Here is a 27,506-nt window from a genome sequence, read left to right as displayed (position 1 = left end):
AGATGGCATGGGATTGCCGGCTGGTAACGTGTATGAAGCTTCTCGGTCATCTAAGATTTGATTTTCGATAACTTGCCGTTATGTTTGTCTCTTAAGAAATCAAATCTCCAACACTGCGTTAAATGTTGTCTGAAATACATCGTTCTGAGGGCACTGAAGCGATAGTTTGTGTTAAATATGTAGATGGATATAGATGTGTATGCACGCGTGGGCAGTGTACTCCCACGTATATTTACACACACAGAAACTATGGATTTAAATAAAACTCGCATCGACTTATGTAAGTAATTTTAAAAATTACTGTGGAAAGGAAGTATTCATCTTAAATATGTTTACATTGTTGTTATAGTTCTCCTAGTTAAGAGGAAGCTGTGTTTATCTGCAGATACTTGCTTTTAGAGCTTTTGCTGTCAAAAACTCAATTTTTTTTTTTTCCCCTGAGGATGTTAAGTCCTTTCTTTCACCAAGCCAGTGAAAAGTTCCATTAATGTAAGCAGGATCAGAGCTCACTGGGTGCGCTTATTGCTGAACTAATAAATATCTGGGAAAATAAATAGTTAGGCTTCAAGCGGTAAAATTGCCTTACACACCAGAAGATGAGGTTTAGCACAAATAAAGTGTATGTTTGCCCCCCCATCCCAGCAGCGTTCAAACTCACTGTTTTGACTGCATGATCTGTGCTCCCTGCAAGATGGAAAGGGTTTTCATTTCAATACTGAAGTCAATAATTATGGAGGTTATCATTTTCATGCTCAGGAATTCATGTCATTTTCATAAATCATTCATTTCATTTCATAAATCATGCTTTACAGCTGCAGAATGGAAACTTATTGCTGGACATTGATGAAAATCTTGTTTCAGTCACTCAGGTAAGGTTGTGACACTCAAAATGTTTTAAGGAAATATAGATGAAATAGTCTATAGGAATAGTGCAATTTGGAAATTTTTGGCTTGGGATTAACTTCACTGGAATGTAGCTAATATCAGATGTGAATAATTTAAAAAAGCATAATGGGTGAAATCAGTTCTGCAGTGACAGGGAAATCACAAAAATAAAAGATAACTATTTGGTGTCCAGAATCTCATATGCTGCAAGTGGATAAAACTACGTCTATGTCAGAGAAGACGCATTCATTTATTCAGGCTGAGAATTGGGTTTTGTTAAAAAAAAAATCTAGGTCCAGAATCCAGATCTGAACCATTTGGGACTTTAAAAACCCGTCTCCAAGTGTTGCTGTTTAAAGCTGTCTCTAGTAAGGAAATGATGGATTTGTGTTCCCACTGAATTTCTGTTTATATTCTCTGACGTAGGTCTGTAGCTCCTGTTGCATATAAGGTTGCTATTCTGTAAGAAATAATTCCCCTGTAAATTTATTCCTTTTTCTTGGGGAATATTATGACTGGGAGTTTATTACAGCAAATAGTGAAGTTGGCTTTCATATCCTTCTCTCCAGCTGCCTGTTTTGAAATCCATCCGCAGAGTTTCTCTTAAGACCTTTAGCAGAATTATATCTGTGAAGAGTTTCCAAAGATCCATCACCTTGAGGAACTCTGAAAAGTATTATTATTCCCCTTTTACAGGGGCGTTGAGGCATAGAGATCTGAGTTGCCAGCTTTCAAAGACATACCATATAATGTTGAGTTCAAAAGTATACTCACTCTCAATTTTCAGTATCGATATGAAACTTACAATAGTTTTTCCACCAAAAAAATGTATAACTTTACAGACACTTCCTCTTAGCCTGTGTAACCACGTGTGCCCTGCCCTTCCACATCCCCCCTGGCTTGCCCTCCTGCTCCCTCACCTGGGACGGAAGCGCTGAAGGAGCCTTTGCTCATGGCCTCCTCGAAAGGACGCAAGCTATTTCTTAGCAAGCCAGAGAGGAGGAAACAGTGAAAAGCTCACCCGTCATGCAGGAAAAGGGCAGATTTAGGGGTGGTGCCGAACAAGCAATTTGGAGAGATGAGAAGAAAGTGGCTCTTTCAATGATTCGGTGTCACCTGGCATCTCTCGAGTCAGTAGTGCCTACAGGAGCCTTGAAGTGTTTTCCAGACGAGTGCTGCTGTAGTCATTATTCCAACTTCTTTTCTGGGCGTTTTAATAATGCTTGCCTAGTGTGTTTGCACACACTGCAGAAGTGACTTATGGGCTTTTGCTTTTTTTTTTTTTTCCAGAAGCTACTTCTAGCATTATTTTAGTAATGTACAGTAGAATCAGTGTACCCTGAAGAAAAGGTGGATTTTCTTCTTTCCTCCTCCTTCCATTTCCACACAGATACTTAGAGGGATGTATAAGCCCATAAGAATAAAATATATTGTCATATCGCTAAAGCAATGTGATCTATTTGATATAAGGCATGATGTGGGGAAATGTGAAATAATTCTTCCCTAGGTACGTCGTTAGACATAAAGCCGAGGCTCACCCAAGCTACTAGACAAAATTCCAGGTCTAAGCGATTGTGGCATTACTTTTGTATATGGGAATAGAGATTGGATTGCAAAAACGCATACACCTTTGAAATTATTATATTTTGAATGATAGTCTTATTTCTTAAAGGATCACTTGTAATAGAAGGTTGGAGGGGAAAAAAATGTTTTAGGGCTGTCGTGCTCCTTTGTTAGGTTGTAAAGGCTGACCAGCCAGTGGGTTAATGTCCAAAGCATTGAGTGTTGGCTACGTTTGCAGGTCAAGACTCAAAGAATTTCAAGCCTATATGTGTAATAGGAGGCTGCACGGTTTATGTGCCTAAGCAGGGGAGGAGATTCAATGAACTGAGTTAAGACGTGCATTAAATCTCATCCATAATGAGAATTGTGGCTTCCCACGTGCGTGGGTGTGATTGACTATGGTACGGGGAAGAAGAAAAGCTGGTAAGCAAAACAAGGGTAGTGAAGAAGGAGTAGTTCTTGAGTTCCCATCAAAGCTTTCCAGTATAGCCACCCTGATGAGGATGACAGATAGGGTTTAGGTTTCCTGCAGAGCTATAAGGGATCTGTGCTTTACCGTCCCTGGACTCCAGATGAACTGATTTGCAGATGCAGGTGGGTGGAAGAGAGTCATTTTACTCCAGAACACGTGAAGGACCTTTGATTATGCAGTCACTCAAGGTTTTCCTTATTATGAAGGTGCTTTTTCTCTTCTGGTCCAGTTGAGTGAGGCCCGTATGGGTGACCTATTTTGAGATCAAACTGAAGGATGCCCTGAGAAAACATTTCTAGCGTGAGTTAAACATAGAGCCACAAACTTTTAATAACCCAGTTGTGCATCCTCCTTCAAGTCCACTTATCCAGGTCACACCTGTCCCATGGGCAAGGGGAAATCAGGCAGCACTTTAAAAGCCCTTCCCTTCTGTATCCTTCTGTCACTTCCACAGTCTGCTGCCGTGTTTTAAGACCTTGAAATTAAGGTTTAGAAAAGGAGCCAGGGAAAAGGACTGGTCATAAATCATGCTTGGTGCTCACTGATGTTCAGGGCAGAGCAGTAATGCAGCCAGGCCCGTTCGGGATAGTTTTTTCATGCTTTATTCATTTTTTTCATGATGGAGAATTCCCCACAGAATCATTTTACAGGGTCAGCTGCTGGCTTATTTGGGTCCATCAGTAATATCAAAATCCCACACCTTGAACCCATGTGCTTCCTGCATATGGGACTTGACATTTGAAGCCTACATGGCTTTTGGAGGATTTATATTGCTAGCTGTTATTAGTTAAGTTTACAAGTTCTAATTAGTTAACTCACAGTTTCTTCTCCTCAAAAGATAAATGGAATTATTATTTTTTTTTTTTTTTTCTTTACAGGCTGTTACCCAACTAGAGCTTTTTGGGGACATGTCCACTCCTCCTGACGTAACCTCTCCCCCAGTGAGTATCCAGGGAAACTGAACTGTGCATTTTTCTACCTGCTATTTTCAGCACATTTATTGAGCACATTTACAATTCAGGTCATCAGCCATTCCGGTAGGGAGGATTTCAAAGTAGTTTTTACGTTGCGAGAAAATAAAAGTGAAGCAAATTGAATGTGGAGTCACTGCTTCATGATGATGTGCAAAAATACCTTCAGTTTTTATTTTTTTGATATAGGGCTAGGTGTCACATAAGATATAACCTGAGCTGCAGATCTCCTTCCCTGGTGTTTATCAGCGGTGCATGCTTCGCTGCACTGCAGGAAGATCCAGTTAAAACCTTATATATCATGTCTCTCTGGTTCCACCAAGCACGTATCCCAGAACTGCTGTTAAAGGAAGACAAAACAGTGGAGGCAGAGAGGACTGAATGTGTTTTGAGGGCAAAGAAAATTTTTTCAGCATGCTTTCCTGCATCATACAAGGAAAAACCAATCATTTTCCTATAAAATTTTTAAACCTTACATTAAGCTGTAAGGGAGTTTGAATGTACTGAGAAAACTGAGGCGCTGTGAAGTCATCAGCCTCAGATCTCCAAGGTGTTCGGGAACGTGTCCGGCACTAGATGTTCCAAGTCCTGTCTCCTCATTCTTAGCTTGCTCAATTAGGTTGGATTTCTCCTTTATGTGGTTTTATCCTTTATGTAGACCTGTGGTTCTGGTCCCGTTGCTTAGTTGGAAGCAATATGTATTCACTTTTCCATAAATCCTGCAGATATTTCACTTGCCTTTACTGTTTCTTACGTTAATGCCTTGGTCTTCCACCTCTGCTGCTCGTCACCTAACACCTAGAATCACAAGTCTGTATGTTCCGGAGAAATAAATGATGTCAGTATTTTGCATGGGACATATTCCAGGCAATTTTTGTTTTTTCCTCCAGTACAAAGTCTCTCCTTTTCTTTTTTCTCCCGTCTCCAGGATATTCCAATACTGTTATTTCTGTTGCTTCTTTCCTCCTTCATCCTTCCATTCTTTTTGCTTTCTCTTTCTTCCCTCCAAACCTGTATTTTTAGAGTTACGGATGATGTGACAGCAAAGTATGTGCTGCAGAAGCTGCGGCTGATATGTCATCGTTGTGTTTTATTCCTGTCATCTTGCAGACTCCTGCTACTCCAGGTGATGCCTTTATCCCATCTTCATCCCAGTCACTTCCTGCTAGTACAGACGTGTTTGGCTCTGTACCTTTCAGCACTGCTGCCGTACCCTCAGGTAGGGAATCTACTGCGGATACAGGCTCGACTCAAACTTGGTGATCCGTTCTCAGCTCTGGTGTGCATTTTGGTACTCAGGGTGTTAATTTAGTCCAGTGGAAGCGGGGAAGGATTTTGAGGACAGCGCTGCAGGGCAAGGCAAACCAAGTCTTTGACAAGCAGGGAGTACCTTATCTTGAATTCACCCGCATTTTTTAAAACAAAATCCCAAACATTCGCTGGGAGTTCAACCATAGTTCAGCCATCTGGATAACATACCTTCTAGGTACAGTAGTAGCAAGACAGAAAATAGCATTTAGTTTAGCTTTGCTTTTTGTTTGTGGTAGGAATGATTAGCCTGTGCTGTCTCCAGTAAACAGAGGATGAGATGTGGAGAATTTGACTGTGTTTCAAAGGTATTCCACTTAGTCAAATCCTGGTATTTCCCTTAGAATTTCCCGTGTTCCTTAAAGTGCTCAAAATACAAAAGCTGTGTCGCGTTCCGCACAGGCGCGCAAGGCGTGTGGTTTTGACTGCTGATCTCTCCCTGGGATACTGAGAGCACTGCAAGAGCTGCGCTCTCAGCTCCGCTTACAGGGAAAAAAAAAAAAAGGGAGGAGGAGTGCCTTGAATCATTCAACAGTGACTTTCTAATCGGTTAACTGCTCCTCTGATGGGCTGCGTTGCAGCAGCGGGTTAGCCACTGCATCTCCGAAGGGTTGCACTGATGGTGACGCGTTTGGGGATCATGTCAGATGAAAACCCCCGCTGCTTGGGTGAGGTTGCGGTGGGGGCAAGATAAAAGGACATCTGGAGAATCCATCATGGCCATCTATTGAAATAGATATCTATCAAAGTTACTGTTCTTTCACCACTCATTAATTTAGTCTTTCAAAGTTCTGCTTCTGTTTTATTTTTGGCTTTTCCCTTTATGATTTTGCAACCACCTTGCTTACATTGAGCGTTACAAAACAGCCTAGAAATAAAGTGAAGAGGAAAAGGCACAGGAGGACTCAGAAACACACTCAGGTTAGAAAGAGGAGTTTTAAAGCTCCGACAGTACTAAAAAGTAAAAGAGGTTTTCATATTGTAAAGTATTAGCAGTAAATCATTAATTTAAACATGAAACAGCATATCTGTAAAGCATAATACTTCTATCAGTGGAACATAATTGTATTACATGGTTTAATTTGTAACATTTTTTATAGTGGTTTTAGTTTCAGAGTTTGGTTTTTTTGTGTTTTTTTTTCTGTTTAACAAAGCACCTGATCACGTAGTTCCTACACAGTCAAACTCTCGGTAGCTTGAAAAGAGGGTTCAGGTCTAACAGGAGGCAATTATAATTTTAGTCGTAATCTTTAATTTCCTCCCCGATTAGAGAGGTTTTATGCAGGCATAATGCCTGAAGCCGTTTGTTGTTATCAGCTATGTAGTCCAGGAGAAGCTCAGGACCTTTTTGATGTTCTCAAGGAATAACCAAATGTGGGGGTTTTTAAACTGAGTTCATCTGGGTTCTGTCTTTTTATTATGCGATCTGAGATGCTTGCTTTGCTCTTCGGAGTCCCAACGGTTTGAACTGTGGCTGTGTCAGAAGAGGTGGCACAGAGTCTTTCTCTTGCAAGAAGGTCGCACTCTCATTAGAGCGCCCTTGAGCTGTTATCTTAACATACATGAAGGTGCTTCCCTCTAACTTAGAACCAGTTTTGTCGCTGTGCCATTGGTAGGAGTTGGCTGGTGTTTGATTCACTCTCCCCAGCAAAGAATTTAAAAAAAGGATGAGGAACTGCGGAAAAACTGGTCCTGGGCATCCTCTTCCATCCCTCTGCTTGCTCTGGCAGCTCATTTTTAGCAGTGTGTGGGCTGTTCTGAGAAGATGAAGTCCATCCCAGCCTGACACAGTGCACCATGTTCAGTCCTGGAGATCCTTGCCCCGAGAGGAACAGGACAGGCAGGGGGGAAAGGCAGAGGATGGGGGGAATGAGGGGAGCAGGAGAGCCTCAGTGGTGAGGAGCAGGAGTGTGCTGCAAGGGGGCGAGTCTCGGGAATGCTTTGGGAGCTCCTGTGTTTCTGGTACGTGGTTTGACCCAACTGATCCCAGCTGTGTCAAAGAGAGAGCTCTGGGGAAGGGAGCTGCCAGAAGGCCAGCTGCCAGCAAGGTCCATGCGCACAGGTCTTCACAGACCCAAGGGGGTACTCACTGAGGAAGAGAAGAACTTTTTTGTTCAGACGAGGGGAAGGATTATTGCCAATATCCACCAATTTGTGGGTTTCTATACGAGTATTTGTTCGGTGGTGTGAATTCAACCATGTCTTTCAGTTTTCTGTTTGAGTGTGCTGAAGCTCTGGGAACACTAATGTAGCCTGCGTGTTTCTGATTTCTTGTGTAGCTTTTTCTGCGTGCTCTTGACAGTAGTGTTAAAATCTTTCATCTTTTTGTTTTTTTTTTTCCCCTGCTCTCTTTATTCTTTGAAGGTTATGTTGCCATGGGAGCTGTTCTGCCCTCATTCTGGGGACAGCAACCACTCGTTCAACAGCAGTTGGCCATGGGTGCTCAGCCTCCAGTTGCTCAGGTGATGCAAGGAGGACAACCGATAGCGTGGGGCCAACCCGGTATTTTTCCTCCTACGCAGCAACCGTGGCCATCTGTAGCTGGTCAGTTCCAACCAACTGCCTTCATGCCAACACAAACTGTTTTGCCTTTACAAGCAGCCATGTTTCAAGGTACCATTGCTCCTATAGCTACTGTTCCACCCACAAGTGATTCCAACAGATCGAGTCCACAGACAGACAGGCCCAGACAGAAAATGGGAAAAGAAATGTTTAAAGATTTCCAGATGGCTCAGCCTCCACCAGTGCCATCAAGAAAACCGGATCAGCCTTCCCTCAGTTGTACCTCAGAGGCCTTCTCAAGTTACTTTAGCAAAGTTGGGATGGCACAGGAAGCAGATGATTGTGATGACTTTGACATCTCTCAGTTAAATTTGACTCCTGTGACTTCCACGACACCCTCTACAAATTCACGTGAGTATTTATATGCTTTCAGCCATACCTTTCCTCAGACGTGAAAATGATCCTTTTTTTTTTTTTTTATACAGTAAATTGCAACACAGATATGGACTGAGAACCTTCATGCATGGTCTAGCTTATTAAATATGTTCCAGCTATAAAGAAAAGTACCAGAGAGGAATTTCAGAGCCCTGATAGCCGCAGTCTGAAATTTAATTTCTAAGACGACAGTAATATATGTTCTGTGCTAGAGACATGCAAGCTGGTTGGAAAATGCCCGTGACATTCAACCTTGCAAATGGTTTCACTTACGTCCCATTCAAACCATACTTTGCAGAAATTCGGGGATGGGTATTTATTTTAATAGCTTGGTGTATTGGACATGTGAGGTAATTCATTGGAGGGCTGCAAAATAAGCTTAGCGTGTTCGTCGCATGGAGATGGGGGATTTTCCAGATTGCTGAAAAGAGGAATTCATGAGACACAGATTTACCAGGAGCCAGCCGGAGACTTTCTGTTCCACTTAGCTGCCATAGGGCAGGCGGCTCATGCATTCTTAATGTAATGTAGTGGCGTCTCCCTGGTTCCCAAAGACGTATGCCAGATGCAGCCAAACTTAATTTGGAAACTGCTGAATGAAATCAAATACATGGAATTGATAATGACTACTGTGTTCAAATTTACCTCTTACAGCTCCTCGGTAGAAAATAATTTTCAGGGGTAATAAGAGTTGAGGGCTCTAAAGCACGAGCAAATTTTGTGCTGCTGTGTCTTTCTGAACAAGTTAACAGATACATATTCTGTTGCTGTTACCTTAATCTTTGTTTAGCTCCAACCCCTGCACCCAGACAGAGTTCGCCATCAAAATCATCAGCATCTCATACCAGTGATCCTGCTGCAGATGACCTCTTTGAAGAGGGGTTTGAAAGCCCAAGCAAAAGTGAGGAGCAAGAGGCTGTGAGTAGCAACAAGGTTTCTAAATACTGATTAGCTCTTTTAAGCTAGAAAAGGCAGAAGTTACTTAACTGTTGTTTGGTAGTGTCAGAAATAACTATTGTAATAGGGCTGGGCGGTATTTACGGGGGAACTGCAGACAGCATTCACTTCCCAGTTCAGTTTTGGTAGCTAAAAGCATGGCATTTATGTTGATATGCACTAATATTGCATACAAGGAACCAAACTCAGAGTTGATATGTAAGGTTCTATATGTTAGTCGTATCCAATGTCCTTTTTAGCATACCAGCATTCACTTGATGGTAAGGAAGTCTGAGGTAAAACAACATACATGCTGAGACTGCAGAAAGAGATGTGAGAGTTTGCGTGTTAAAAAAGATGATGGTTGATGTTGTCTTGCACATTCTTGCATCCCAGTTGCTTGCCTAGTTACATTCCTCAATGTTCTGGCCCTCGGTATGTGATTTCTTTGCCTTAGACTCAGTGGACCAAAGCAAGAAATGTTATCCAAGCAACGACTTTAAATCACAAGGCATCTTAGGCTGATAAGAGCCTAAGTGAGCCAAAGGCAAGAGGGAGTCAGTACAAATAAAGGACCCAAAGGTACAAAATAACGCTAGCCTGGACTCTTTCTGACTCACACAGAGTGACTGGCTTTCAGGACCTTTTGCAGTTCTGGTTTGTCTGCTCCAGTACCTTCTGAAGTCTGTGGCAGCTCCTGCAGGGGCTCCAGCAGGTACTGGCGTGGTCCTTCCCTGCCTGCATCAGCTATAGGAAACCACCGTGGCTTTTGAGAACGTAGCAGCGGTGAGGTCTCACTTTGTGGTTTTCATGAGATAGGATGTACTTGTTATGCCCACAGCATGAAAATGAACTCATGTTGACTTTTCACTTTCTTATTGTTGAGAAAAAAAGGTGTTATGTTCTTGTATTCTAGCCTGATGGGTCTCAGGCCTCATCCAACAGTGATCCATTTGGTGAGCCAACTGGTGATACTATAAGTCCACAGGTCGGTAGCTAGATAGCGCAGGTTGGGGTAGGTATCTGTCCTTTTTTTCTCTACACCTTGAGGTGCTCACTTACTCTTCCACCAGTGCCTACCATTGCTTTCATGGATGCATGGTTTGTTTTTCCTTTTCATCTCTTCTGTTTTTCCTCTCCATTATCCACAGTGTATTCCTCATGCTCAGTGGTTTGCATGGCTTTTGCCATTCACTAAGTGTTGCAACTTACGCAAATATGTGTGTTTTGGCTGCCTGCATGCTTTAAAGAAATGTAGACTTATTATCGTGTTCAAATTCTAAGGGGCAATAGGGAAACGGAGCCATTACTAACAACGTATGAGGCAGAACATTTTTTTGTTATCAAATGCAATCTGGCCTTCAGTCAGACGTAACATATTAAATGGAATAAGTCATCTTACCCATAGACATAACAAGCATCAAATAAAATTATGTAATGATACATGAACACCTCTACCCTAAATCAATGTGATAATCAGTAGAAGCACATTTATTATCTGCATGTATAAAATATTGAAATGGGTTTGTGTATTTTTATCTCCAACTGCAAATTAAAAACATCTGAAAATTATGATCATTCACATTACCATTGGTATACTGATGTTTTAAAAATTATTCATCAAATGTAAGTCATTTAAATCCAGACAGACGGGAAAGATGATCTTTTCATCTTTTGTGTTACACATTAGAAAATGTGGGTGCCAGTGAATGTTCTGGGATTTGTTTCAACAGACTATATATGTTTTACCAAAAAAAGACAGTAAAGCTCCAAAGTTTTATGGGTGCTGAACATTGTTATTCCATCCAAATACTCTCTGGTGTTACTATTTGAAGGATATGTTTCGTTATCTTCTCCCCGTCTGCCATTCATGTTTTGTATTACCCAAATAAGTGACCTGATAGTGCTTCGGTGCTTCAGCACAGAGCTCCTGGAGCAAATCCATAACAATGGTAGAACCCCTTTTATTTTTGTACAGAAATTGCACTGTGTTTATCAGTGAGTTATCCACCCTGAGCCAAAGTAACTTGGTTTCAACTCAAAATTAATAGTTTCATTAAGAGTCAGTTTACTTTGTACAGTAAGTATGGTTAAAAAAATCTTACGCTAACTTAGCTTTGATCCCCTTGGGAGTTCTAAGATTATCTCTTAATAATATGTAGTGTGAGAAGGCAACTCCCTCTTCTTTAGCTTCGCCAACCTAATGCTCAGCTCTTGGGGGCTAAAGCAAAAGTAGCATTAAGCTTGGTGTCTCATTGAGCCTAAAAATGACAGAGTCAAGCTGGGATGAGCTGCTCTAGCGAGAGCATCCGTTGGTTATTGTACTCCAACGAGAACTGCTTCTGCAGGTTGATGGTGCCACACAGTAATTTGCCTTTGCCTGATGTCGGCCAGCGCTGACATGTCCCGGCTTCAGACCATTTCGGGAGTTCTTTCCTAGAAAGAGAATTTGACCTTTATCTGAGTCCCACGCTCTGTCTGCAAACCCGTGTCCATTTGTTTATTGCGGTTTATCCTAGTCAGGGTAATTCTGAAATTCATCATGGGCAGAATAAGGATAAAATCTCTTTCTGATTTTCTGACTGTCACGAAGATAGTTAGCATTATATGTAAACTACCAGAAGTTCTGGAGATAACTTGAAACAGTAGGTTAAATCTGTTAATGCGTATTACTATGTAAGGCGGTCAAGTGAGGGACTCCTTTAGTTCTGCTTTTATATAATGCTTAGTAAAATACATTCTTTTACCTCTCAAGGGTCTCTAGGAGCTACAAGAACAGTCTATTACCAGTGATTCCATACGTTTTTTCTATATTTTTTGTTAATCCTTCTAGAGTCTCGCATAAAGAATGTGTAATTCTCAGAAATACATTCTGGGAAATGTTAAATAATATTACTGATTATCGTATTACAGTAATTCTTAAAAGCTGTAGGCAGGAACAGGAAGCTGAACGAAAAGAAAGCCTCTATCCAGTGAAGTTACACTAATATCATTGTGCCTCTGTGCGGTGCCATTCAGCAGCAGTCCGTAGGAAATCCACTTGCTAAAACCAGCCCATCTAATTCTGAAGCCTAGTATCGTCAGAGCAACGGGAAGTCTAATCTCCATGGAAAATTATCAATTCGGGACTTACTACTGTGTTGTGTATTGAGCTCCACATTTGAAGAGAAACTTAATGGGGAGAAACATGTCGTACAATAGAATCGCAGTCTGCATAAAAGCCACTTTTGTGTGCCAGATGGGAGATTACTTGGCGCTTTGGAACATGGTTCTTCACACCAAGAACAGCACAGTATACAACTCAGATGAATGGACCTCTCAGGAGCACTACGTAATATTGTGCTCAGAAACTTCAAATGTATCTGTTCCCAGCATCTCTATGAAATCAGCTGTGCCCACGTAATATCTTGACTTACCTGATCTTGATGTACTGGGAATGCTCACCTGCCTAGTATTTTGTATGCTGATCTTTCAAGGTGCCTTAGCAATTTGGTCTGTTGATTCCTTCTGATGCTCCTTATTCTCTTGTAGAAATAATTCAGCCTCTTTCAGTTACTATCTTCATTTCTCCATTTTTCCTCTCTTCCTTTTGCGACCTTCAATTAAGATCTCAAAATCGTCATCCTGCCAGTAGCCATTCTTGTAAGTGACTCTTCTACAAATAGCTATGGGTTCTTAGTAGGTAAACATGACATTTTATGGCTATGTTCCGTTTTTGTCCCTTTGTGGTTGGAGATAAGAAGCAGACAGGCCTAACTTTCACAGGTGAAATAAAAATCAACTATTTGCAGAGCTATTCATAGCAAGATTTGTATTTGGTGGTTTTCCCTTTATTCATGAGTGGCGTTGAGGATGGATAGTGATTTTCCAGAAAGGGTGAGGAGAAGACTGAATACTAAGACTGCCATCTTCAGCTGACTTATATTTAATCCTTACTGCTGCCTTAAGACATTGAGTGGGGGATAACTATGGTGAAAAGTGAGAGAGGGAAAGGACTGTGTTTAGCTATGATTCTACCAAATACGTTAAACATTTCTTATTATTGACATTTGGGATGAAGGTAAGAAGTTGGAACAGAGGAGTTTTCTCCTGATCATCCTCTTTGCACCAGTGCTCCCAATCAGACTGAATTAGAGGATGTTGGGTGCAGACCCTGACGGTGCAATGGATCTACCACACCTTGACTTTAGGAAGCCCTGAAGCTATACCATGGAGAGCTTAGCAAAAGCTATAGAAAGGGAAGCCTTCAAGCATGATGAGAAAAAAGAAGGAGAGGAGCAAATTTTGACTCTCTGGTGTCAGGTTTCTTTGGATACCTGTGGTTATCTTGGCCAGCATCTTCTAACAAAACATCCCGATTGCGGAGAGAATAAATTCAGCCTGAATACTGAGATGGTGTATCACAAATGTGTTCTGACCACACAAACTGGTTGTTGAAGGCAAATTAGCAGTAGGATGAAACTTCTGAAAGAGAATAAGGAGATATTCGATACCACAATTATTGCAATAAAAGTCATTTTAAGTGCTGGAACAAATGCAGCTCTGTTGATGTGCTGCCCAGTTCAAGATTTGCACTGGCAGTCGTTCACGAGAGATTCTCAGGAAACATTCAAAACATTTGTGGCTAGAGCATATCTTCCTCAAAAAGTTGTTTAGTTGTTCTGTGAAATGTGTGCAGACAATTATAAGCCCTCAAAATATGTCACACCCTTCACAATTCTATCAGCACTGTCAGGAGAGCAACAGTTCATTAGAATATTTGTCTATCAGCTTTTGGTGGTACTTTGGTGGCCCGCTGCCATCATCCATCTTTGAGCGAGTGCCATTCTTAGTGATAAATGTTCCTCATAATCTTAGTCAGCTCCAGGATGGACGACTATAACTCTTTATTTGGGCTGTTATTGGGAAGCTGAAAGAAAATAGCAACTTATGGACAAAGCATTGGCGTGTCTGGGAGCTTGGTGAGCTTCAGGAGGGCATATTGAGCTGATTCGGCAACCTCCTCTTTCTGCCTGCCTGCCTTCTGTTGCGTGAAGAATCTGAATGGGCTCAAATTATCAAAGGCTGTATTTGCAGGATCTGTTACCATCGTTCATCCAGCTCAATCAGAACTGAATAGAGTCCAGAGAGAAATTCATAATGATTGTAGGCGATCTTTTCTTAGCGTAAGCTCTAGAGCCGTCATTCTCAAACTAAAGACACAGCACTGAGCAGGGTTGTGACCCTGAGAGAGAAGTAGATAGGGTTGTGCATTTGGAAAGAGATCACAGTTTGGGAAGTACTGCTTTGTTCCGGAGTAATCCTAAAATTGTGACTTCGGGCCCCATGCTCCTTTGTCCATCATCATATTTCCCAGAGAATCTGAAGGGAGAAGACCAGAGAAATCCAGGCTGCTCTGGAACAGAGGCATCCTACACATTTGCCTTCCAGTCCTCTGCTAAAATCCCCTTTGATCTACCCATTTTAATATGACCAGCTCACACACAGGTTTCTCACCCCTTTCAGAGTGTCTCCAAGCCCACTTGAAGCGGCCAGGTACCCTTCCATTTCTCCAACTTCTTTCTCTAAACAGGAGACAACATACCATGTAGCTTGCGTAGAGCCGTGTACTTGCTGATTGTCAAGCCAGCAATTCAATTAGGGAACGAGCTCTCCCAGCTTTCTCTCTAATGAGGTCATTTAAAAGTTCCCCGTCTTCTGCACAACAACTGATTTTAAAAAGGCACTTGCGATAATTTAGTACCTTTGAGACTTCTGAACAATTTGCTTCAAATTGGCCATCGGGTTCAAAAGTTAGGAAGGAGAATTGACAGATACGTAGGTGGAAAGCGTAATTTTGTGGCTACTGTTTTGGTAAGAAAGGGACCCAAAAATAACAGGCGTATTTCTTTGCTGCAGTTCATCATTATTAATCGGGAGCAGGGTTCATCTCTCTGAGTAGTTCTCTTTGCTTTTTCGTTTTATAGATGTGTAGCATCCATCTTGATACTAAAATGACGGAGACTTTTAAAACGCTAATAATTAAACTAGACGTCTGAGACTAGGAAATATTCCTAGGTAGGGTTATAATTAAACTAGACATTTGCGACTAGGAAATATTCCTAGGTAGGTTTATAGTAAGAATAGAGGCGCTCTGCGGTCATAATCCTGAACTAGAAGGTTGCTGTATTTATGCTGCTAATAGAGGCTAACTGTAATAAAATTAACGAAAGATAAGCCACTGGCTGTTAATGGGCCAGTAGGAATTACCTGTCTTGCCACCAAAGATATTTAATTTGAATCCCGCTTGCCAAGTTTACTATGTCCTATTTTATTGAGTCAGCATGCAATAAAGACACATTGCACTCCCGTTCCCTTCACTTGCATCCCCAGCACAAGATTCCCATTTTGGCCGGCGCTCCGGCACACTTATTTCATGAAACTCTCAGCGTTTGAGCCTGCCCTTTCGGATCAGTCAGCCAGGAGTAAAAGAGATGCTGGGAATCTATTGTAAAGGGCAAAGAAATCTCTGCGGGCCTCACCTCTACAACTGGGTACATCTCGCCTGAAGCGTTGCACGTCGCGGGGTGCCTCGCAATGATGAAAGGACTGCCAATGGAAAAACAGTTTCCTTCCGACCAAGTCCCGTGTTAGGTTTGGGGAGCGAGCTCAGCTGCACGAGCCCAAGTGTAGATGCTGAATCTTTCAAGAGCTGTTCTCCAACGAGGAGTTCTGCTGGGGAGCAGATGTTAATATCTTTAAATTGGATGCAAATTTACTTCTCGTATTTACATAATGGTATTCAAAACCATTAGCGACCTTGTTACATCATGCAGTAGTGTACTATACCAGAAATACTTACTGTTTGCTACAGTCTTGTTTGTTGTGTAAAATGTTCCCTCGAATGGGAAGAATAAATTGATTTTAAGCATGAAGTATCTCTGGAATATGTAAATGTAGTGTACATAGGGAAAATTTTCACTTTGGCAGTTTTGGCAATTAATTCCGAGACACTTCGTAACTCAACATTTACACAACGTACTTGCAGCTTTCTAAATATTTAGATGTCAAACTGAAAGCACGTATATTTACACCTTCCTGGTCCCTTACTGCAGCCTGTCACCTTGGTCAGATACCAGACTCTGAATTCATACCCTCTTCCTGCAGTATCTCGTTATTTAAAGGCTACTGTTCAACGTAAAGAGCCCCATTAGTATGTGAGGACACAGCTAAACACTACTTTGGTAGCAGCCTCCAAACACAAAGGAAAACACACACTTTTCTAACCTCTGCCAGAAATTGCATGTCCTCAAAGTTGACAGAAGCCTTCAAATAAGATTTAGCAGCAAAAAAAAAAAGGTGCTGCCAGTTGTCGTCTTGGTTTCTCCCCGTGGGTTGATGAAAGCACATCAGAAGCGCTTCTGGGCCAATCCTATCGAAAGCAAAATACTTTAAGATTCAAGGTGTTTATGTGAATTGGAAGCTTTGTATGCTATTTTACTTGTTCCTCTCATTTTTATTCCCCCCCCCCCCCACCCCGCCCCGACAAAAGCCCATTCTTTCATTTCTTTCCCTCCGGATCTGTTCCTAACGCAGTGGTAGAAGTAGTGAGATGATTCCGTCGGTGAGATGATTCCAGTGCTGTGAGAAGAGTTAGGCTCGCCTGCCTTTTCGTGGCATTCCCTGTGATTTTTGCATGGAGTACGTAAAAAAAAAAAAAAAAAAAAAAAAAGGGCGGGGGGTGTCGTTATTTCTGCTTCTAAGACTCTCCAGAATAATGCCAGTGAAGCCCCCCTGCCTGCCATTGTGAGAGAAGCTATCTGTGAAGTCAACAGCACTCGACTCTCCTTTTGTCGCTTTTTGGTCCCTTCCTGCTCTCTCTTGCTCTCTTGAGTATCATTCGCAACACTTTACAGATACCATTCGCAATGTTGGGCTACAGGCAAGATGCACGGCTTGAATTACCTCAAAATAATATTAGAAAACAAATCTCAGTCATTGTCAAAAAAAGCTTTGGCTGAGAAGATTGCACGCAATTACTGCAATTAATTTCTCATTTAGGCACCTGAAGGGGGAAATCAACTAAAGGAAGACGTAAGAGCACATTTTTCATTCAAAATGCTCTGGAAGAAAAGTTATTCAAATCAGTGAGAACTGCAGGCGTTTGCCACACGAAGTGTATGTTCAGATAAATATTGGGTACGGATAAAAGAAATTTCTAATTCTAATGGCTGCCTCATGTGTTGTTGGAAGTGCTGATGGCCGATGATGAACTCCTCCTCCCCTTCCCATGGTGTCAAGTTCAGTGACACCTGAGGACACCTGTTACTTAAGTGCATCTGCATATCTTAAATGTATCTGAGGACAGCTCTAACAAGCACGCTTGACATTTTGAAAAGCTCTTTTTTCCCCTGAAGGCATTTGAAAAACTGACATCTTTTGTTCCAAAGGGATGCTCTCCCTCCCTCCCCTTCTCTTCTCCTCCTTCCTTTTCACTTCCCCTTGCAATCACCTCAGGTTCAGCAAATGCCTGAAGAATGGCCTGGTGTGTGTCAGGTTCCCACATTAATTAGTACAGATTTTCTCTGAACGAGCTGCAATAGATCATTCTGCCAGCTTCATGTCTGCGGTACGTGAAAATTGGCATAGGTGGACTCGGCACACAGTATGTGAAATGCAGTTATTTACTCTCAGTCGTCTCTTCTGATTACCTTCGGTTTTTCAAGGTCACAAAATATATTTGCTTCTTGCTGGGAAGAACTTTCAGCAGCCTTTATTTAATCATTCCGAAGGATTTCTCTCATCCTCCCGTAGTGCTCAGGGCTTCACCTAGGTGGGAAATGGGGAAGCAGAGTCTTTGCAAGCGTCAGAAGTGTAGTCATCTCAAGGAACGGGAGACAGCTTTTCCCTGGCACGGAGGAAACGGGTCATGTTTTGGATTTGTTGTGTTGCTCCTCATTCAACAGGAGATGCACGGTGAGGTGGGACAGGGCGCTGGGACGGGGCACAGCCTGGAGCACCGGCCAGGCACTCTGGGCACAGAGTAAATATAGCCCTACGGATCCGCCTTTGGGGCTATTTTTCTCATCATTTTTATAAGCAGTGATTAAAATCCTGTGCCATCCCCTGCCAGACATCTCCGTGCTCCGCACGGCCCAGCGATTTGCCAGCCTTCAGAGGTTTTTCTGCTCAAAATCAGCTTCTGTGGAGGCTGCTGGAGCAAGAGTTGATTCTAACTTGGTTAAATTCAACGTCGTGGCATGGTATTTGAATATTTATCAAGCTGTGGAGAGTTAATGCAGTATGGCATTAATTAGCCTTTCTGCCTGTCTTGTTCTTTTTTTTTAGATGTCATTCTTAGTTTAATAAATTAGTTTCTGGAAATGAAGTAGAATGGATTCCAGGGTCCGTGGATAGTTTGCTTCCCACCGCAGCCAAGACGAACGTAGTTTTAAAGCACAGGCTGTCAAGCTGTGAGGCAACACCGGAGAACACGGCAGCTTTTTTTCCCCCCGCGTCCAGGAAGTTCCCAAGAAAATAGCTGTTAGCAAATGGACGTGCTTTCCTTCCGGCTTTAACGATTGTACTAATGGTTACACGGCCTCCTAATCGAACTGCACAGAGCTAGCTCTCCTCCTTCCTCACAGGCAACTCGTATTGGGATTTCAAATCCCGTCCCAGCTTCCTTAGCTTGGCTTTCAGCAGCGGTTTCTGCTTGCAAGTGGTTTTTCCTCCATGAGGTGTGTAAAACCCACAGCGATCTGCCGCTGCTGTGCTGCCGGGGGGGCCTCCGCCTGGTACGAGTAACCGTGTTTTACGCCAGCCGCGTTTCTGGCCTGTAAACTTCAAAACATCCAGTCATATAAATATCATTTCATTTCTTCATGTGTCTACGGCCAGCAATACCTCCTGAGGATCGGTGCACGGCCAATACTGGAAGAGGAAATTGATAGGAAGCATTCATTTTCTCAAATTATGTCACGTTTTCTTCACAATTCAACCGGGGTGCCCTGATCGCTCAAGGCGGCACAGAAAGCAAACGCTTCCTTTGGGTTTTGCCTCACGAGGTATTGCTGTTCTCAAGCAGATGTTCTAAGAATGTTCTGAAAACTGTCTGGAGACATCTCCGCTTATTTTTATTTTTATTATCCCCAGGAAGCGGAACCTCTCTACGCCCAGATCAACAGACCTAAGAAATAGCATTGTTACAGGCTTGTGGTGCTCCAAGACTCAAACGAACCCCAACAACCTGGCAGGCCTTTGGCTTTCATGCTTTTTGCCGATTGATTTTGTCTGACAAGGCGAGATGATGCCCTCCTGGACTGGCTCTACGAGTGTTCCTGACGTATTTTTTTTGGCAACCGATGGCAGATTCCTATGGGCAGCACAAAACAGAAACTCTCCCTGCTTATCGTACCGCGTGTCCAGCCCCGTCCCCACAAGTCATGGGTATCCAGCCTAGGAAATGTTACTCCTCGGTCTTCTTTTAAACATTTGTTATCTTCTGTATGCCACATATGAATAACGAGCATCTGAAATTTATCCAGTATTAGACATTCTTTTTCTTTTGAGCAAAAAGCAGTGTCTGTATGTAGCAGTGGCATTATCATTCAACAGCCTTTTGGGCACAAGTCGGCACTTTTTATGTCACGGTGACATGTTTTTCATCATCATTGACATCAGGCTGATCCTGACCTTTGTTTTTTCCCCCCCCCGGTGTAGACATATTTAAACAACAACAACAACAAAAATACTGGCAGTGTCATTGAGAGGTTTGGGTTTTTTTTTTTTGTATTTCTTATTCTGTAGTTTTGTATGAGTGACAGATCTAACAGCAAAACGCCTCCTGCGGAAACGATTCCCAACTTGAAACCACAGAATAAAACTGGGTTGTTTATCCGTCCTGACTGAAAATGTTGCCAAATGGACCTTTCAGTTCTAGCGCATCATGAGGAAGAAATGCTGCTTTTCTGTTTGAATACTCATGTTGTGGGTAGAGAAAGGACATCGAGTCCCACTGAGGAAAGACGAAAGAGTCAGTATTTCCTAGGAAACTCTAAACAAAGTGCAGAAAAAGGAATATTTTTATTTCTTCGATATCTTGCTGCTGTAATGCTATGCAGACAAGTGTTTTCTTCTCTGTGTGCCATTTTTGATGAAAAAAAAAAAAATCATTTGCCAAATAATACTGGTATGATTCTGGTTTAGGAATTTGGATGAAGCAGACTTTACAAATGGGACAAGGATGGCATGGATTTTGGAGCTACAAACTGATTCTGTGATCAAATTGTTCATCTTTATCACTTTTTGTACATCAGAAAAATCAAATGGGATTTTTATTTTATAACTTGGAAAAAAAAATCTTACTGTTAAACTCTTTAAATGTTTAAGGGGAAATGGCTTTAAGGAGTTCGAATGAAAATTGCCAGTTTTTTTTGTAAATATAAATGTTCTGAAAATTCTTTTACTAATGCCATTACACAGTAGAGAAGGTAGCAAGTTGCAGTGCTTGGGAGGGGTGGCAAACCCAATTTGTGGTTCTCACATCACATACGTTTTTTCACGTGCTTACGATAACGGGCTGAAGCTCAAGAGCACTTGCCAAAAGCCGGCAGCTTGTCGGCCACTAGTGAAATTAATGGGAACACACGATTTGATGATCTAGTTTTCACACGGACGTACTCCACTTACAAGAAATCACATTTCATTGACATTCCTTTGCGATTCCAGAACCTCTGCATAGAAGTCATCAAACTGTTTACACACAGAACGAAAGAATTTAAAACTTCCTTTTTTTACATTTATGAAGCAGAAGTGCAGTGTTTGGGTTCATATGTTTAGCACATGATTTTCATAAAGAATCTATATATTTTTGCCCTACAGAGAATTGTTATACAGGTCAAATGTGTTTTCCTGATGTTCCTATGCAGTTACAGTATATTGAATTTAGTGGTTTAACACTAAAAGGAGAAAAAAAAAAAGAAGAAAAAAAGAAAAAAAAAGAAAAAAGAAAAAAATAGAAAAAGGAAAAAAGGTTAAAGAAATCAAATGATTAATCAGTTTTTAGGGTTATTGTGCAGATTTTGGTTTGAAATTGACACATTAGGATTTACATTTTTGTCATGAATAAAATAGGCCTGGCGTTATAAATATTTTACTTTCTTTCATCTCTGTTATGAGCTAAACATGGTTTAGAAGACAGAATAACTGGGGTGGCGATTGTTGATATGTACAACCAAATCTGACAACATGATTCCAGTCTTTTATTTTGAATTAGAGAAATTAGAGAAATGTGCGTTACAGAATGTATGTGAATGAAAAATTAGCTGTGAATAGACCTAATGAACCTGCAGAGAAGAGAACTTTTATCCCCATTCACGGTCATTTGATGCTTATTCCTTAGTCATGTGCAAACAGCTTTGTAGCCGATCTCATTTTCCCATCCGTAGAACGATCAAGTTTTCTAACCGGAGAAGATGAATTAAAACTTGGCGGATTGAGTGTTTCAGGATTAAAAGCAGAGGTAAAAGCGTTTCTGAAGGACGTTTCTTTACGAATATTTTCCTAATTTGCACAGTGGTGCTACTTTCTTCCTCAGTGGCTCTTTTGGGTTTTGTCCTACATATGGAACCACAAAGACGATTTTGGTTCATCATGGACATTTGAGGTTTAGTATCATCGGTGCATTTCTGCTTATGGGGTAAAACGTTGAAAGAAAAAGAAGAGATTTATGTCTCAGAGGATCCATTGACGTCATATTTGTAGGAAGCAGATCATTTACGTAGTCCTTGCAACGAATAGGTGCCGAGGGAATGAGGCTGGGATTTTAGTGTCTCATGAGAGACAGCTGGACCATCACCGTGGACCTTTGTCTTACCTTTACCAACGCTCATAAATAAAAACAAATTCTGAATTGTCTTGTCATACGATTGGATCGTCCTTGTCCTGGTTGAGATGCTGAGTTGAGAGGACTTGGAAGGCCTCCGCACTGTACCAGTATTGTAGATAACTAAAATATCCAGCTTGTGCAATTGTTTAATCCCTCATCCTTCACTAGCACTAAATTCGTCACTTTAAATTTAAAAACCAGGGAATCCCACCAGCCATCCTGTGATCATCCCCCGTAGGTTCTTGATCTTTATCTGTCATGAAAAGATATTTTGATAGATCGTAGTCATCCAAGTGTCTGATGAAACCTTTCATCTAATAACGTACTGGGCACCTTCTTTGCAAAAATGTTTACTCCGTGGTTTTCATTCATTTTTATTTCTGCATTCTGACACATATTTTTTTAATAAAGATGAGAAAGATAAAATGACTGTTGCAGTACATTTCTAAACCTACTTTAACTTTACCTCAGATAATGACCATTTGTTAACATATACGGACACATTATTTTTAACTTTATGTATAATGCATTCAGCAACAACAAAAGAAACCAACAAATTTTTAGAAATTTTCCATTAATTTCTGTAACACACCATGTAATACTGTTATGAATAAAAACATTTTAAAAAGGCGTCATTTCAGTAAGCGTGTTTCATAGCTTTTGCTCTTGTGTGGTAATTCTGCCATTCTTACCGTGCAGCGTGGGTGTCTGTCGTGGCCAATATTTTTGGCAGTGGAAATCGTAGAATCATAGAATCTTCATGGTTGGAAATGACCCTTTGAGATCATCAAGTCCAACCATACACACGCACACAAAAAAAGGGCCTCAATGTGAGGAATACCTAATCTTAAGCGCTCTAAGTGTTGCTTATCTTGCAAATATTGAACTTGCTGCTTTTAATTGCTGCCTCCCTGTTTTTGGCCTCCTTTGGGATGTTTTAGGATGAGGATCCCAAACCAGTAGGTGTTTTAGTCATCTGTACAATCTCAGGTTCCCGGGAGAGACCACTCCCAGGTGCTACCAAAGCTGGAGTACCTTTGTGGCATGAGCAGCTGTGATTAATTTTGCTCGCATTTTCCTCTTTGAGTAAGATTTAAAACGTGCATTTAAAAATGAAAATTTGGAAAGTAAATAAACCCAGCACTTTCCAGTAATACGTATAGAATTGAGAGCAAAGCCTTGATCCAGTAAAACATTAACGATACCACCTTCTATTTCAGTGGGACTTTTCTGCTGGTCGGGGCAATGCGTAGGGTAGGCTGAAGTGGTTTGCTGGTGTGAAACTCTTGGTGCCGCATGCAAAATAAAGTTGTTTGATGTTCAGAGGTACCGAGTACTGGATGTCTCAGTCGAGCTAAGGAATAGGACCATTCTTTGGCAAGCAAGCACTGCAAACATGCAAGATACCACCTGGAAATTTAAAGGTAAGAAGTAGGTAAGGAGAGAGAGGTGTGGATGTGTGTACGTATCTTTTATTGTATTTCTTCTTCTTGATCTCTCATCCACCAGAAATGTCCAGTAGGTCATACTGAAACATTTATTTCCTTTGTCAATGAACGTTGTTGGAATACTTGGATCTCACCTAAGAATAAAGGTCATTCTGTTGTGATGAGAACACGTTAGCGTTGTCAATTTGAGTTGGTGTGTAGCCAGCTGTGTTCAGCTGTCTGTGCAAGGAGGAACATGATCTCTTTTGTTTTCAATGAGCTACGAAATGTCAACTTAAAGTGAAATAAGACACAGCTAAGCGTGGTTTTAAACTAAAGTGCATTTTTACAACGTAGGCCGAATCCAGTCGTGTTGATATTCATCTGGTAGCCCCACAGTTACGTTGGGTTTATGTTGAAAAAGCAGAAAAATTGGCTCATGTTGCACAGTTGCTATGCAGGCTCAGGTTAAAAATTCAGAGTGAGCGGGTTTGAGATTTAGTCCGGTGATGGTGAGGAATCCCCAAGTAGGAAAGACCTGGCTGTGTGTTGGCCTTGTTCGGAAGGGGAAAAAAATCTGATTCTTACTGTACCCTGTCAATGTTCTATATTACATTAATGTCGCTGTAACCTAAGCGCAGTAGGAGTCTGAGATTGTATGTGAGAGTATCCAGCTCAAACATGATTAGCTCAAGAAATGGTCCCAATATAACTAATGCTAATTAAAGCTGTGATCTCCTGCAGTAATGAGAATTTATTTAGCAAGGGTTTGCAGAATCTACCTGCGGTTTTACAGGAGTGAGGACTCTGACAGGTCTCTCTTTTTCATGTCAGTGACTTCTGGGAAAGCAATTGATTGTATAGACTGGGAATATGCAATTTCAACTTGCTTACATTGGATTAAAGGCAATGTTTTATGTGCTTTAATCACTACACAGTGACAGTTGCTGCAACAGATAAGCTAACCTCTTTCTTCCTTTTTCTAGGTTGTGATATGTGTTTCCATGCGCAGTTTCCTTTTTTTCTTACTTTTCTTTCTAAACAACTCACGTCCTGTCAGGTTCATATTTATTAGTTTTCTGGCAAATATTGTCCTCAATCAGAAGAATATCTTTTCATAGAAATAAAAGAGGGTATTTCTTGGCAGTGTTCTGTAGAGGTTTGAATCGATTGTCTACAGTTGTCTCTCTGAACCAACATGGGAAGCACGCAGTGGTGAAAGAACAAAGTGGGAGTCCACAGGGCGACCAGAAAATGGAGGGTTTTGGGTGAATGGGTGAGCGTGGGTCATCTACACAAGCATCTGTGCTAACGGTCTTGCTGTCACTGTCCTTAACTGCTGCATGCCCTACTCCTGGCGTCTGGTTCTGCTGCTGTACGTGAAACCAGAGGGACTCACCCCCTGCTCCTGGCTGTGCTCTCGTGTGGCTACTGCAACAGCCGCGGTTGGTCAGAGGACTTCTGTCAGCTCCTCTGACGAGGTCTTCCACGAGTTGGTCTTCCATACTGATTCGCTTTCTCGGATCAGCCCCATTAAAAGCCTATTTATTATGTTTGGGTTTTTTTTAAATATCTAAAGCGGAGAGCTGGCATGGGGAAGGAAAAAGGGTATTTTCTTTTCTTGCTTTACTTGCTGTCTGAAAGTGTGGGGAAAATGAATTATACATTTCAGCGTGACAGTGAGGAATATGGGGAGATACCCTGATACGATTTCCTGATTACCTGTAACATCGCCTGTCTCTTTCTAAAATTATTCTACGGGAGGCAGGAAATATCAGGTCTATTAGTGAAACGACTCTCCGGCTATTAGTTTTTAAAGCTTTAAATAGTCTTATCTCAATGGACGTGTTTGCCCTGTGGCTCATCTATCACCCCTAAAATGTTTTATCAGCACCTGAAAAATCTCAATAAGAAGAATAGCCTCAAATGTTACCCATTCAAGGGGCTTTCCGATACAGAGTGTATTTTTTTTTTTTAAAAAAGGGTCTTTTAAGATCTGATATTGTTTGCTGGCTTTTCAACCCCATTTCATAGCTCCCGCAGCACCACTTCTATAAATACTCCTGACCAGCGAAGAAAGGAAATCACAATAGATTAAAAGAAAACCAGGTTAACAGGCAGCAAATCAATGTCCATTCAGCCTCAGACATTTGTGAAAATAAAGGATTATGAAGAATTATTGCCGGGTACTGGCAGCATGAAGACCTTTTGTGGCATCTTTGTCTTCTTTAACAGATAGTTATTAGGGGTCTGAGAAAAGCTCTCGGTGTCAGAAGCCAGTTGTTATTAGAAATAAGCAGAAGTTACAATGCTGTAAGATGTTGCATTTTTTTTCTAATTTTCGTACCGTTGGGCATACCGAGATCATGAGTGTTCTGTGTTTTTTCTTTGAAAAATTGCTGTTTCTAGTTTGAAAATGGGGTTGTGTGCCACCTGGAGTTCTAATGGAGAGGAGATAGAGGCAAGGAACGTGGCACGGTGGGTTTTCATTTCTTTGCCTACTCCTTACTGCAGCCCCTGTCTTACCGTCTTCACGGGACCTTAGAGGTTTTGAAGTAGATGGACCTGTGCCCAGTTTGGACCGGGGCAATACGAGGCATTACTTTAAGTGAATCAAAAGGCAGAAAAGAAGAATTCAGCTCAACAAGGTGAATTTTTGATATCTAGGGCTTTTCAGAGACCAGCCTCGGCACCAGACAATGACTGCATTGGTAACAAAAACGGTGATGCAACGGAGACGGTTGTAGCAAACACCTGAAAACAGTCCTTAGGGTTTCTTGCTTGTAAATGTTACTGTGTATTTGCCACTTTCTGTTCTTCACCCTTAAAATCAGTGGGCGAGCCTCCTCTTACCTTTGAATGAGCCAGTTGTGGTGTTCTGCAGAAGGAAACGCGTTGTGAGTTATGAAGCAGGGAATGAAAAGATCGTCTCAGAGAAGAAGAAGAAAACCCCTCTTTTTGCAAAATGCACTAACAGTACCACAAAAAGCTGCTTACTGGCTCCATTCTAACCTTTCCCAGGGAGGGCCTTTCATCTCTGGTGTGTTTCACAGTTGTTCTTTGGTCAGGAAACTGCTATTTAAAAAAAAAAAAAAAAAAAAAAAAATCTTTGGTGAAACTTGTACAGGTTTTATTTCCAGGGATCAAGGGGTCAGAAGCTCCTGTTGGTGTTACGAACTCCGCACAGGACGCGTTGCACTTGAGAGCTTGGTGTTCATGATGGAGGCTTAGTGAGGCTTCATTTTCAGGTGTGATGAAACCCACATTCGGTGACTTACAGCGTTGTTAGCGCTAAGTGCTTTGGGACTTAAAAACAGCTCAGCAGGCAGCCACGGCTATTACAGTCAGCGACGAAGAAGGATCCGGACTGGGGCAAGAGGACACAGGCGGAGTTACGAGGTGACGTTCCCACTGATCGGCAAACCCGCTAAGCCCCAAACTGCAAGGACGTGGAAAATGCGCTGTGGTGGTTGTGAATTTTGCATGTCAGACCTACCTCCAATTAAACCGGATTCTAAATCGTGTGGCAAACCTGGTTTTGCTTTTCAGCGTGGGGAAGTCTGTCTCTTGGGTCCCCTGCTGTTGTTTCAGCCAAACTTCTCTCTGCTCATTCAGGAGCAACCTGGTCACCACGACGATGTGCGTGGCGAGAGGCAGCAAAGCAGGAGCAGGTTGCTTTGAGATCGTCACGCGCTGGGATCACTGTCACAGTTTGCAGTTAAATCTGTGAGGGTGCTCTGTGCCTGTAATCCTAGCTTCTCTTTTGCTGCTATTGAAATATTGGATATGTACCGCATTTCGCAGCCAGCAAAGATCCCACCGATGGCGAGGTCCTTCATGTAAAAGTGGGGGGTTTTTTGTCACGCACAAATGATTAACAGGTAAATCAATTGTGTCAAAGGTTGAGCAGGCTGTATCGCGTAGGCGCATCGTGGGTTTTAGGCTGGGGCAAAGTCATTTGAAACAAAAACGTAAAGCAAAAAAAAAAAAAAGCCAAAAAAAAAGCTTTGGGCAGCCTAAGCCGTCTCTCCTAACAGTTTGTCCTCCATGTCTGGAGGTGAAAGGGCAGTTAATCACTGCCTGCCTGTTCGGGAACGTTGGGCTAAAAAACAGGCTGCCTGAAACACAATCTTTTCATT

General features: G+C 41.8%; 1 protein-coding gene across 12 annotated transcripts in view; it reads left to right on the top strand.

Moving 5' to 3' along the window:
• DAB1 (DAB adaptor protein 1) overlaps window positions 1–23,135 on the top strand; it is a 220,850-nt gene extending 197,715 nt beyond the window's left edge. For 5 of the 12 annotated variants that reach the window (XM_054211510.1, XM_054211507.1, XM_054211509.1 and 2 more), the window contains 7 exons: window positions 813–869; window positions 3,799–3,861; window positions 5,002–5,110; window positions 7,564–8,112; window positions 8,927–9,054; window positions 9,989–10,060; window positions 19,207–23,125. In XM_054211510.1, coding sequence (XP_054067485.1) covers window positions 813–869; window positions 3,799–3,861; window positions 5,002–5,110; window positions 7,564–8,112; window positions 8,927–9,054; window positions 9,989–10,060; window positions 19,207–19,251 — 1,023 coding nt within the window. In that variant the 3' untranslated portion in view covers window positions 19,252–23,125. Of the gene's footprint in view, window positions 1–812; window positions 870–3,798; window positions 3,862–5,001; window positions 5,111–7,563; window positions 8,113–8,926; window positions 9,055–9,988 lie in introns of all 12 variants that reach the window. The other 7 variants (XM_054211505.1, XM_054211504.1, XR_008468014.1 and 4 more) reach the window with 6 other exon arrangements.
• The last annotated feature ends 4,371 nt before the right edge of the window (window positions 23,136–27,506 follow it).

This window comes from Rissa tridactyla, chromosome 8 (genome assembly GCF_028500815.1).
Source record: "Rissa tridactyla isolate bRisTri1 chromosome 8, bRisTri1.patW.cur.20221130, whole genome shotgun sequence".
Lineage (NCBI taxonomy): Eukaryota > Metazoa > Chordata > Aves > Charadriiformes > Laridae > Rissa > Rissa tridactyla.
Note: the sequence above shows the minus strand (reverse complement) of the source record. Positions and strands in the feature narration are given on the sequence as shown.